At 36.6% G+C, this 13,827-nt stretch overlaps 1 protein-coding gene across 3 annotated transcripts in view; it reads right to left on the reverse strand.

Annotated features, from left to right (window-relative positions):
- Positions 1–3,789: 3,789 nt before the first annotated feature.
- Positions 3,790–13,827, reverse strand: part of prkcq (protein kinase C, theta) — a 51,416-nt gene continuing 41,378 nt past the window's right edge. For all 3 annotated transcript variants that reach the window (XM_056455468.1, XM_056455469.1, XM_056455470.1), the window contains exons 12-18: positions 13,177–13,350; positions 11,700–11,791; positions 11,534–11,596; positions 10,100–10,238; positions 8,509–8,697; positions 8,303–8,431; positions 3,790–5,604 (exon numbers count right to left, since the gene is read on the reverse strand). In XM_056455468.1, the coding sequence (XP_056311443.1) occupies positions 5,446–5,604; positions 8,303–8,431; positions 8,509–8,697; positions 10,100–10,238; positions 11,534–11,596; positions 11,700–11,791; positions 13,177–13,350 (945 nt within the window). In that variant the 3' untranslated portion in view covers positions 3,790–5,445. The remainder of the gene's footprint in view (positions 5,605–8,302; positions 8,432–8,508; positions 8,698–10,099; positions 10,239–11,533; positions 11,597–11,699; positions 11,792–13,176; positions 13,351–13,827) is intronic.

Consider the following 13,827-nt stretch of genomic DNA (forward strand, 5'->3'; position numbering starts at 1 on the left):
AAATGATCATACACATAATGAAAAGGAATCACATACTGTATAAGCAACAATTAATCATAATGCCGACTATACAGAAAACACAAATTTATAACCAGTCTAAATGTATTCAGTTTTTAAGCACTACACATTATTTTTCAACAATTCATATATAAACAAAAATCAGTATTATGGAACACATAACAATCATTATTCAACATATGAACAACAGCACATTAATTAACAAACTGAGTCTAAAAAAAATGATTCATGTAAACCCTATGTTGATAATTACCTGCTCAAACAAACACAAACCATCACAATATGAAATGTATTTGAAGTTTTATATTATTAATCACGTATATGTATATATTATTGTTATATACATATACAGCGGATTCTGTTAAAAAAAGCTTCTTTTTTTTGCCTGGCAACTGTAAATGTGGCCATGCCTTTAGTTCTGGATAGACATTTCACATTTAAATATGTTTATATTTCTGGAACTTAGTATCCAACTACCCCATACACTCCTCAAATTTATTAACTTTAATGAAACAGAAATGTGCATCAAAGCAGCATGCAAGTACAATTACAGACTCTTAATTCATTACGAGACATTCAGACAATGCCCAGTAATTTAATTAACTGTGTTTTTACAACTATGCTAACAACAAATTAACCATGATTTTGCTATGCTAACCTAATGGTAATCAACAAAAGATATTACTACAGTTTTAGTATTTCAAGTTTATTTGAAGTAAAACTAAAAGGGTAGGCTAAGAACCATTTGATGGTGATAAGGAAAAAAAATGGGTGGAAGAAATAAAAATGTATGGGAGGAAAAAAAACTGAGTGATAGGAAGATGTATTTTTTTAAAGTTTTAGTGTTCCCTTGCAAAGGTGTTTTGTGAGGGAATGCAAAGATGTTTTGCATTCCCTCACAAAACTGTTTTTCCACAAACACTTCCTGTTCACTTCATTCATGTCATCCGTTGCGTTTTTGTCTGGATTCTCCCGTATTTTACCATTCTATCTCGCTATCATCCTATCATTAAGTATTTTCCTATATTTTTAATCTTGGGAGCACGTTGAAATTAATATGAAAAAAAAAAACAGGAGGGTTTGAAATGATCTGAGTGGGGATCGAACCCGGATCTACGGTGTGGTTAGCAGTAGTTCAGAGACATGTCTTATTAGTAGTATTAGTATTAGTATTAGTATTAGTAGTTCAGCTGTCTGGTTCATAGTGGGAAGCTTGGGTAATGGTAACAGGTGACACATCTTACAGAACCTGTCCACCACCACAAGGATTACTGTATTTCCCTGAGACGGAGGCAATCCTGTAATAAATTCAAGAGAAATATGGGACCAGGGTCGACTCGGGATGGATAGTGGGTGAAGGAGTCCCTTGGGTCGAGTTCGAGGTTTTTTGCTCTGAGCACAGGTGAGACAACTAGAAACAAACTCTTGCACGTCTTTCCGCATCATTGGCCACCAGAACTTCCTCAAAATCAATTTGTAGGTTCTGGTAATACCGGGGTGCCCTGAGGGGGAGGAGGAATGTGCCCACTGTAAGACATCAGAACGCATAGAGTTAGGGACAAATAAGCGTCCAGATGGTCCATTTCCTGGATCAGGGTGATGTTGCTGAGCCTTTCTGATTGAGTATTCCAGATCCCACAATATTGGAGCCACAATTCTGGAGCCAGCCACGATGGGTTCAGGGCAGCATGGCTTCTCAAAAGGTTCGAACTGGCCTTATAGTTACAGGTGAAAGGAGTATTGCCTTCTTGGTCAGGGAAGTTAGTGGTTCGGCAATAGAACTGAAGTTCCTAATAAACCTCCTATAAAAATTTGCAAACCCTAGGAAACGCTGCACCTCTTTGATAGAGGTAGGCTGCGGCCAATCCAGCACTGCCCTAATCTTGCTGGGATCCATCTGCAAGCTGCCCTTAGATACAATGAATCCAAGAAAAGAGACAGAGGAGACATGAAACTCACTTTTCTTTAGCTTCACGAATAGCCCATGTTTGAGAAGTTCTATCAATACCTTCCGAACATGTTTCACATGTACATGGTGGTTATGAGAGAAGATGAGAATGTCGTCCAAATAGACAAAGACAAAGATGTTAAGCATCTCTCGAAGTACATTATTAATAAACGACCGGAAGACAGCTGGCGCGTTGGCTAGTCCAAAGGGCATAACTTGGTACTCATAGTGGCCAGTGGGATTGTTAAACGCAGTCTTCCACTCATCCCCTTGCCTGATCCTGACGAGATGGTATGCACTACGGAGATCCAGCTTGGTAAAGATGGTAGCTCCTTGTAGAATCTCAAAGGCTGTTGTCATTAGAGGAAGAGGGTAGCAATTCTTGATTGTAATGCTGTTGAGACCTCTATAGTCAATGCAGGGTCTAAGTGAGCCATCCTTTTTATCAACAAAGAAGAATCCTGGTGACATGGAGGGGTGGATAAAACCACTATCTAGGGACTCTTTTAGATACTTCTCCATAGCCACTCTTTCAGGGCCAGAGAGGGAATACAACCTTCCGCGGGGTGGGCAGGTTCCCGGTAATAGATTAATGGGGCAATCATAAGGCCTGTGAGGGGGCTGTGAGGCTGCTCGAGTCTTACTGAAGACCTCAGCTAAGTCAGAGTATTCGGGGGGAACTCAGGATAACTCGGGGGAAGAATTGAATAACTTGGGAACAATCTGTGGCTTGGGAATAGTCATGATGTCCAAGGGGATGGCCTCTGTGTGCCTGGGGGGTTCTGGTTGAGTCACAAGGGGAAGAGGATAATGGCAGAGGGTGGAACCCTTGGTTGACTGGCCCGACATGGTGTTCAAACCGACACCATTACATCCCCAACTTACTATAACTCCTTTAGACCAATCAATAAGTGGGTTATGGGTGACTAACCATGAATGTCCCAGGATTATGGGGATCTTGGGGGAATGAATGATGTGAAATGGAAGGTTTTCTTGATGATCTCCAATTCTCACTTGGAGTGCTAATGTGCATTGGTGGATGTGGCCTAAGCCTAGCGGATTGCCGTCTACTGCTGAGACTTTAAGGGGGGTTTGCAGGGGTAGGAGATCAAAGGAAAGACCTTGAGCACACTTGAGGTCCATAATGTTTCCTGCTGCACCAGAGTCAATGAAGATCTCCACCTGGTGGGGTTGTTTGAGGGAAATGACTGCCTGGAGGGTCAAACCAGAGAAAATGAGACAGGGAATTACACCTACTCTCGCCCCGGGGCCCCTACACCGGAACGAGATCTGACTTTTCCCGACAACTCTGGGCACGTTGCACGGAAATGACCCGGCTTTCCACAATAAATGCAGCACCTCTCCTTCATTCGTCTGGTTCTTTCAGAAAGGGAGATCCTTGTAGCCCCTAGTTGCATGGGTTCCTCAGGATCCAGTGTGGGATAAACAATATTGTCATGATGGGTCATGACTGTGTCCTGCTCTTTCTCGGTCTACCGCTCCTTAAGGCGGTTGTCCACCCGAATGGCTAAACCAATGAGGGACTCAAGGTCTGATGGGGAGTCTCTGAATGCCAGTTCATCCTTAAGCCTGGAGGACAATGCATTGAGGAAGATCGCTCTAAGTGCAGATTCACCCCACCCACTCTCGGTGGCCAGAGTACGGAACTCAATGGCAAACTCAGCAGCACTGCGGGAACCCTGAGATAGTCTTAGGAGACGTCGTCCTGCCTCTCCACTGTTCGCTGAATGGAGGAACACTCTCTTCATCTCTGCTAGGAAGAGCTGGAGATTGGTGGTTACAGGGGACTTCTTATCCCACAATGCTGAGGCCCAATCCAGGGCCTTGCCTGTGAGGAGTATGATTATATACGTCACCTTACTGCAGTCAGTTGGAAAACAACTGGGTTGTAGTTAAAAGATCAGAGTGCACTGAGTAAGGAATCCCCTGCAGTTCTCGAAACTGCCATCAAAGCGCTGGGGAGGGGGCAACTTGGGCTCAGGTGTTGACAAGGGGACTGACTGTCGACTAACAACCTGGGCCATTGTGGTCTGAGAGTGGGGATTCAAGAGGCAAAGGATTTCTGATAAAGTTTGATCATGCTGCTGAATAGTGGTGGCTTGTTCGGAAAGTGCAGCAAGAATGCGATCCACATTTGAGACTGGTGCAGCCTCCTCTGCTGGGCGGGTTTCCTTGGTTACCTGCTGCAATGATCTGAGTAGGGATCGAACCCGGGTCTACAGTGTGGTTAGCAGTAGTTCTAACTACATGAGGTAAGTCAACAACTGGTGGCCCAAGAGCAGAGGAGCAACAAAGGTAGTCCACAACGTATGAATTCCGAAAAAAAAAATAGAGAGGAGAACTTTACAAAAAGGAGAGACATTATATCTCTCTACAGCTAGGGTTTAAAAAAGTACAACAAAAATAAGAAAGCCAAGCTTCCTAAAACAGACACGAGGGTCTCAGAACAATCAAACAGGAATCTAGCAAGCAAAAAAGCTTGAGAATAACTTAACTGGACTCTGGACGAGGCAGCAAGAGATAGAGTTCAGGACTGAACACAGAGTAGGATATAAAGCAGTCTTATATATAGCAAAGAACAGGTGGTGGTGATTAGGCTGATTACAGGGGAGTTTAGAGGAACAAGAGTCACTACCGCCATCTAATGTTGAGGAGTATAGGGCAATATCTGCGCCCCCTGGTGGGTTGGAGGACGTGATAAAGTGCTGAGATATTACAGGGTTGACATGTATGCAATGAACAGCAAGAGTTTGTGGACAAAACATCTTTGCTAGATAACGCAAAACATCTTTGCAAGGGAACGCAAAAACTATATATATATATATCAACTTTCCTCAGTCTCAGAATTTGGCCATTTGAATAATAAAAAAATAAACAAACTTAATAATGTAGAGCTTCATGCTTTTTTCTATCTTTTTCGAGCCTAATACGTATTAGTATGGGCCACTTTTGGTGCTTTACAACCTTTTATTGGTCATTTTGTCTTTCAAGAATAAGATTTAGAATAATATTTATTTAGAACTATTCTTATAAATTTAGAACTTTCTTATAAAATGTTTTCTCTATAACAACAATACAGTGAGAATTGACTTGCATCAGATTCTGCATGCATGGTCTTAAAGCTTTTTTGATGGGTTATTTTGATAACTTATGATGACATTCATTATGGGACAAATGTTCTGATGTATAAAACAAATACTGGCTACGGGCCTGTTTAATCACAATAACCAAATATATACTTTTTTATTTTTAATATAAAAGGCTGAGGCACCAAATAAGAAGTCAAACAGTATACATTTTATTTTAGGTATTTTGTTCACTGCCTATAGCATGAAGTGAGGTTACAGTAACTAGGCTGGTATATAATGTTCAGTACGGTGCAGTATGAGTGTTTGCTTTTTGTTTTGGACTATTCACAGTGTTTGCACGAATGTCTTTTATGAATGTTAGTTAGTGAATCAGGGGCTCTTGAGACGGGTCATGATAGGGTTTATGAAGGAGAAGTTTTCAAACATGCTCTGATCCATGCTGTTGATCATCATACGATCTGTGACGGAGAGTCTAGGCTTCTCATTTATGAACTCCTTATCGAAGTTACTGCAGTCATTGGCTGATTTCTGTAACAAAAAAAAAAAAAAACCATAGTCAGTCACAGATAAATGTTTGCGACAAATCTCCAAAATCTATTGTGAAATGCTGCCTTCAGTTTTATTGTCTACTACAGACACCAAAATGTATGTAATTCAAATTATCTACACCAGCGTTAACAGTGCTCAACACTGAAAAAATGCAATTTTAACATGTTGCTAAGCTAAAAACACAACACTCAGATAATTAAAAATATACTTTGTTAATATATATATATATATATATATATATATATATATATATATATATATATATATATATATATATATATATATATATATATATATATCCTTTCTCAGAGCCAATGTGTTTTCTGTCTTTGACCTCAGTAACCTACAAACTAAATATATGTTAAATCCCTGTTTCCAAACAAAAAAGATGCTAGAAACTTGTATTATTGTCAGCTAAGTGAAGTAACAGCTAGTTTTTGAACTAACTTAGAATAGTGCCTCAGTGCCTGTGCCTCAATGTGTGCACACTTTCCACCATAAATTATTGAATATTAGAAATGTTATATACCATTTAGATCAAAAAGGTGGGTATGCACGTTGAGACACAGAGATATCAATGGTTCACACGAGTCGTTCATAAAAGATTCATTCATTCTCACTCCATTAGAACTAGAAGTGAATGCCGGACATGGATTATATCAAATTTAACAGGGAAGGAGGGATACTACATTTCCATGCAAACGCTCTTTGTTGGCAATGCCAGTGTGGTCACTTATCCTTCAATATAGAAAAGTGATGTAATATTATAATTTTCATAATTTATAAAATTTTTGCATACTGACCACTGGGAAAACTTCAGATGAAAGATATATGTATATTTGTTGATATATCTATGGCTCCGGATGGCCAGTCTTCTACTACATCTTGGTCCCACATTCATTTCAAAGGAGCACTATCCTGTAGTAAAATGGCGGCTCTATTGACGCATTCCTTTCAATAGACGACAATAGCATAGGTGACATCTAATGATCTGAGGTTAACTGCTCATGCTTCTGTAATATGGCAGTAAATGTCATGTAAAAGGTATTTAAACTCACATTGGTAGCGTTTAACACTGAATGAAGCACATAATCTACCTGAGGTGATCAATGTCTTAGTAGTATGTGCTGTAGTTTAAGCTGCAATGTCACAAAAATAGAAAGCATTTCTAAAATGTAAATTTCATGCATTGCCATCACAGATAGTTAGGACAAACTCATTTTAACATGGAAAAGATACATTTTATTGGATGTCGCAGCATAGCATCGCATGTACTTAGAACAGCACCAGTTTGTACCAGTAGGCAATTCAATAAATATTAGTATGTAACTACAAATTATAGCATCTGTAAATAAATAAATACAAGTATCTAATGAATAAGTATTTAATAGTGAATACTATTATCTAATAATAATAAAAAAAGTTGCATCTAAACCAGGGGTGTCCAAACCTTTTCTTATGAAGGTCCAAAAACCAAACTTGATTGAGGGTGGTGGGCCGACACTAAATATACCAAACTGTACTCCATTATTTGCCATGGTAAGTTACTAATTTAAAAATATTTAAAGACAAATTGCAAAAAAATATTTAATCGTATTAATAATGAGGACTTTTTTACATTATTGTACTTACAGTATAATACAAAAAAAACTATAAACAATCTCATTAGTAACACAATGGAGTTCCAGGCTTTTTTTTTTTTTATTTACAAAAATAACCATTTTTCACTCTATAGTGAAATACATGTGTCCTAAAAGTGTTTTTAGCAACGTGCCACACACATACTGTATATCTCAACATCTAAAAATGTGCTTAAGGGTTTCATGCCTCTTTAAAAAAATCCAATTATATCACAACATGTTATTGATACATTTAATTTTTTTTAGCTTTAAACAAACAAACATGAGGTTATGTTAAACTAGTGACGATCTCTTTTGAAGACATTCGCCCCAACCTTATTATTCTCCCTCTCAGATGGGATGGCAGGCCAAATCAAAGGTTACCATGGGCCAACTTTGGCCCACGGGCCCTAGTTTGGGCATCACTGATCTAAACAATAAGTTTGTGCTGCTAGTTTCTAAAGAATAAGCATTAGTAGCTAATGAAAATGTACTAGTACTTACTGGAAAGGGTAAGCTAAAAAAGTGCATGTGGCATGAAAATAGTTATGTTAATTAAATCTTAAACCACTCTGTTGAATGTTATCAGTGTGTTTTGGATTAGTGCAAGCTGGGAATTTTTGGTATATGAAGTCGCCAGGGTAAAGAGTAAATGATGAACCTCTTTACGTCATAAAAACAAATTATGTGGAACAAAATTATTTGTCTTTTCAATTTTTGATAGTTGCAGCTTAATTCTAATTAGCCTCAGGATACATTTGGTCTGTTTTGTAACATTCTTTGAATCTGGTGGCTTTAAAAACCAATTCAAACTCTAAAGACAAACGGCAACAAACAAACTGACTATTGTATTTGGTTGTACTGTAAAATCCATGATCCACAATAAAACAGACGCAGATTAAACATGTTCAGTTGGGTAAAAACAAACTCAGATCAATGATAACAGACTTCAACAGACTAGTTTATTGGCATTTGTGTGCTGTTAATTGACATTTAAATGTTATTTATATCAACAGCACATCAGGTTTTAGAACAGAGATGACTAGCGATGAACTCACCACAGTGGGCCTGAAGGGTGGCTCCACTTGTCGTTTCTCCAGCGCGCTCCAGTCTATTTCTCTAAAGAAGAGATGTTGCCGTATATTCCCTTTCACACCCAGCCTTCGCTCCGGCTCCCGGACAAACAGCTAGAACCAATCAGAAAACACTGTTATAGTTCATAACAGACTCCCAAGTCCTGTATTGATTGCTAGTTCAGATATACCTTCACAAGAATGTCTCGTGCGTCTCTAGTTAACCAGCGTGGGTAACAAGGGTCGTCAGTGCGAATCGACTGAAACAGCTCTTCTTCATCGTGCCCATGAAATGGAGACTGGCCAATCAGCATCTCATAAAGTAGAACGCCAAATGACCACCAGTCTACAGATGTCCCATATTTCTGACCAAGCAGGATCTGTGAAGTATAAAGTGCACATTAAATGTTACAAATAACTTTTATTCACTTATTTGCATGGTTTAGTTATCTATTTTAAAACTACTGTAAACAGAATTTTAGGTGTGTGAAATTTTTATGACCTGCTTATGATGATATCATATTTGCTGTTTTCATGACATGCAAACGGACATTATGTGTGACCCTGGACTACAAAACCAGTCATAAGTGTCTATTTTTGGAAATTGAGATTTACCCAGGTTCAGGTTCTTTGATCTGATTGGCTGAGTGGAATTATAAAGATGCTGATACAAATTTTTATTAGCCAGAAATGTGTGTAAACATGCATGACATGTGAGTATCTTTATCAAATCTTTACATTCAGGCAATCCCCAAACATTTTTGTAAAATTTTTATATTATATTTTATATATTATATCATTTAAATTATATTTATATTTTATTTTTTTTTAAGATTATATATTTGTTGTAGTTAAACCATGTTAACAGCAAACTAACCTTGAAGAAGTATGACAAAACACAGTTTTGAGTTTGTTTGGAACGTTTTTTTATAATAGCAGAGCAATAAATATGTTTTCTGTTGATACTTTGTATACTTTTGGCAGTAACGTACTGCCTGTTCTGTGTAAAGCCACTGCAGCCTAGAGCTCTGTAATGCTTTAATCATCTAATTAATTAAATTGATTGAACTTATTTAAAGCCTCTGACTGATGTTTTAACCTGGGAGGACTAGGAAAAGTGCAACAATTTGGGGGCTCGTCCGGGATTCGTCACAAGGAGGCTGGTGGGTTTTAACCCAGGTATGGAAACTTCAGAACTCCTCATTTAACCCAAGATGTGTATATATAGGATAGGTAAATATTTGGCTGCATACAGCTATTTGAAAATCTCAAACCTAATTGTACAAAAAAAATCTAAACCTTGAGGAAAAAATACCTTTTAAAGTTTGTCAATTCAGTTCTTTGCTATGCAATTTTCTTATCAAATACGGGTTAAGTTAGGAAATTTACTAGAAGTCTTCATGGAAAGCGATCTTTACTTATTATTCTAATGGTTTAAGACAAAAACTAACAAAAACTTTGAGGATCCAAAAGATTAAAAGTTAGAATGACCCTATAATTTAATGCAAGAAAGCAAAAAAAATGCTCTGTAGGAGTTTTTGTTATAAGATGTAGGGATGTAACGATTCATTCAATTAATGATTTGATTCAATAAAATAAGATGATTTCTTCAATAAAATAAGATTAATTGAATCATTTATTTATTTATTTATTGAAGAAATACACTAACTACTACTTTGTGGTTGATTTAGTGATATTTTTCGATGACGGGCATAAACAGGAACACACAAAAAGTATCTGGAAAAAAATATAAATTCAGTATCATGTAGTAGATATGCTCACCTCAGGGGCAATGTAGTCTGGTGTTCCACAGAAGGTACATGTTCTGGCTTCTCCAATCATGTTCTCTTTGCACATGCCAAAATCTGCGATCTTGATGTGGCCATCAGTGTCTAGCAAAATGTTATCCAGCTTAAGATCTCTGTAGTGCAACAACACATTAATACATTAGGCAGGGATGATATTAGGAAATCATTTCTGTAATATGAAGAAATGCAGGAATTCCCACCATATAACATATATCTATATTATTATAACATTTGAAACTGTAACATTTGTAAATACTTGCAAGTTCAATGGTTCTTAAGATCAAACAAAAAAATAAATAAATTAGGCAAGATTTTTGCATAATTTCACAGAAATATATAAGAACATAAGCAAATAACTCATTGACAAATAACTACAAAATAAGTTTTAAGAAAAGTCATTACACAATTTTAATACACAAATGCAAAATCCTGGAGAGACTGGGAAATTAATTAATCATTTTGCTAATTGAAACGTTTTTAAAACTATTTAAAAATGCTATATGGTGATTGTTACTCTTGAAAATATTTCAACCATCCAAAACAACCTTTTAGATCTGAATGGTTTGTGACAATTTTTTTAATTAATGAATTATTTTTAAAGAATTTGTTGTTGTTATTATTAAAGAATTTCTTCTTATTAAAGAATTTATCATAAAAGAAAATAGCTATAGGAAAATTCCTATCAGTACATGTATATTGAGAACCGCTGATCTTGATTTTTCTTTCTCTTTTTTTTTTTTTTTTTTTTTTTATGGCCACCTGCCTTCTTTTCAAATGGGTCCATTCCAATAATAGGCATTTTTAACACTGCAAGAAAACAAAAACGTGTACATGAACAGGACACTTTCTCAATTGGGCTAAACTTTATTTAGCCATTTAACATGAAATCACTATGTTTTAAATAAACAAAGATAAATGTGTAGCATTATTAGCACTTTTTGACCTAAATATTTTACATTAAAACCAGAAAGCCCGGATTTTACCTTTTAAGAAATTATGCTAAATAAATCACATTAAACATGTACTAAACAAAATCAATCTATACCAGCAGGTGGTGCTTAAAGAACAGCAGCAATAGAGGTTTTCTTTACTGCTGTAAACAATGCAGCAATGTGTTTATAACCCTTCTTTAATTTTCATTATAAGGAGTTAAGATGAACAGAAAAAGTAAACTTATTTAATGAAAGTAGCCCTAATTCAAATATTTAGGATATTCTTTCGATATTTCACCTCTGCTTGGTACAGTATTTTGTATGATGGTGCGACTACAAATAATGTTTTGCAAAATTAATGCAATGCAGCACAGAAATCAGTCCAAAAATAAAAGTAAGAATAAAATAAATGTAAAAATGTGGTTGCACATTTAAAGCCAGTTTAAAGCCAAACAACCAATCTCAGTAGTGCATACCTGTACACAATGCCTTTGGAGTGTAGAAACTGCAGTCCACAGATGATCTCTGCTGCATAGAACCTATTGACACAGAGAAGAGGAGATGTGAGAGAGTGAAAAACAGAGTAGGCTGAGTCTACAGCCTTTTAAAAATCTGTGTGTGGGGGCTGCATATGTAGCTCACGTGGATCGTGGGAGGTCAAATCTGTGACAGGTCTGGATGTGGAACATTAAGTCGCCTCCGTTTAAGTACTCCATCACAAAGAAAAGATTTTCCTTTAGAGAACGATACAGAAACAGATCAGTTTAGGCCGGTCAAACAACAGCACAGTACTTCAATAACAAGAGTGACTCAATGTGTGTAGTGGGGGCTTGGCAGAATGTCCAAAAGCATAGTATCTCAGTATTTTATTGCTATCACACACTGTAAAATAAACAATTAATTATCTTACTTAAAGTGAGTAAACCTCTTGCTTTAAAATCGATAAGTGATTTTACATATAAAGTGACAAAACCCGTTGGAACTTGGTTTTAATAAATTTGTATAGTTATGCATATAGCTCATTTACTTGATCATTTTAAGATAACAGGTTTACTCACTTTAAGTGAACTAATTACTTTAAAAACAACAGGTTTACTCACTATTTTAAGTCAGCTATTTATATATTAGGGCTGCACGATATTGCGATAAAAATCTGATATTGCAGTTTTATATTTCTGGGATTTTTAAATATCAATATGAATGTGTAATGTGAACTGGGAAGCTGACAAGGAAGTGCGGATCCAAACGTAGGTTTATGGAACAGAGAATTGTCAGGCAAGTAACAGTCAACATAGGAGCAAACAGATGTATACGGGCAATCCAGAGTCATGGTTGATAAACAGGCAGATGGTCAAAAAAAGGCAGACAGGAATAAACAAACAAAACAAAGCAAGGTTTGAACGCGGTAAGGAAAATGTGTCGTAATAGTCACAAAACTGTTCAACAAGACTCAGCAACTTCTGTGTGTTTGTGTGTTGACTTTATAGTCCATGTAATCAGTTCATGAGTGGCATCAGCTGTGAGTGTTTGCAATCAGACAGGATCTAGGCCAGGTGTGTGAGTGGTGCATGACTGGATGTTTTAGTTCTTTTGCTGGCAGATTTGTAGTTCTCCAGCGATCTGCATGGGCTACATCGCTGGTGACTGTGACAACACAGTTTTCAAGATAGCTTAAATAGCTCTATTTGACGGTTTTCTGAGGAGTCTAACAGTATTTAGGTACAGTAATTTAATAATCACAATGGCAAAAGTTCTTTTTTTTGAAACAATATTGTGCAGCCCTTTTATATATACCATAAATATTATATAAAACAAAAGAAGATATTTTTAATATTGTTTGAAGCTTGTAACCACTGACTTCCATAGTAATGGAATAGCATTCTTTAAAATATCATTTTTTGCATTCAACAAAAGAAAGAAACTCATAAAGGTAAAAACCACTCGATGGTTAGTAAACAGTGATTACATTTTCATATTTGGGTGAACTATCCCTTTAACCTAAAGTGTCTGCTGCACATTTGTCTTGCAAAAATTAACAAAATTAATGCAAAATTCATTGATATATTGTATATAGTGTGTAATTTCTAGCAGCACCCTAAAATATGTCAGTGTGTATTACCTTGGTCTGGAAGGTACAGTAGAGGTGTGTGAGGAAAGGATGTTCCCAGGCTAGAGATAACACTCTCCTCTCCACCATAGTGCATTCAACATCATCGTCCATCAGAACCACATCTTTCTTTAATGCCTTCACAGCAAAAAACTGCCCTGAGCCTTTCAGCTCGGCCAGAAAAACCTACAACACACAGACATATCATTTGGTGAGAATCATATTTGGACGAATCTATAGTCCTGTATGCTTCCACATGCAAACGGTCCTGTGGTTTGGGGTTGGTTCTCATTCATCAAGTTCTCATAATATTTTTATAGACTTAACATGTAATGTTGTAATGACATCAAAGTTTTTACAACCTAAAAAAATCTGTTCATTAAGTTTCTGTCTTTTGTGATTCACAAGTGTTTTTTATTTATTTATGGATGTGAATTGCATTTTGGGACATTGATCTCTGGTCTGTCGACTTTTGATGTTGAAAATTCAACTCTACAGTTTAACAAAGTGACCTTTATTGACATTTTAGTAGTTTGAAATTATATAATGTATAATAAATATTATATAGAGATATAAGTTTGTAAAATAACAGAAAATGTACTGCCAGTTTATTACAAGGTGTTTGTACCATAATGTACAACACCAACCCAGAAAATATACACC

Source organism: Danio aesculapii, chromosome 4 (assembly GCF_903798145.1).
Source record: "Danio aesculapii chromosome 4, fDanAes4.1, whole genome shotgun sequence".
In the NCBI taxonomy this organism is placed as follows: domain Eukaryota; kingdom Metazoa; phylum Chordata; class Actinopteri; order Cypriniformes; family Danionidae; genus Danio; species Danio aesculapii.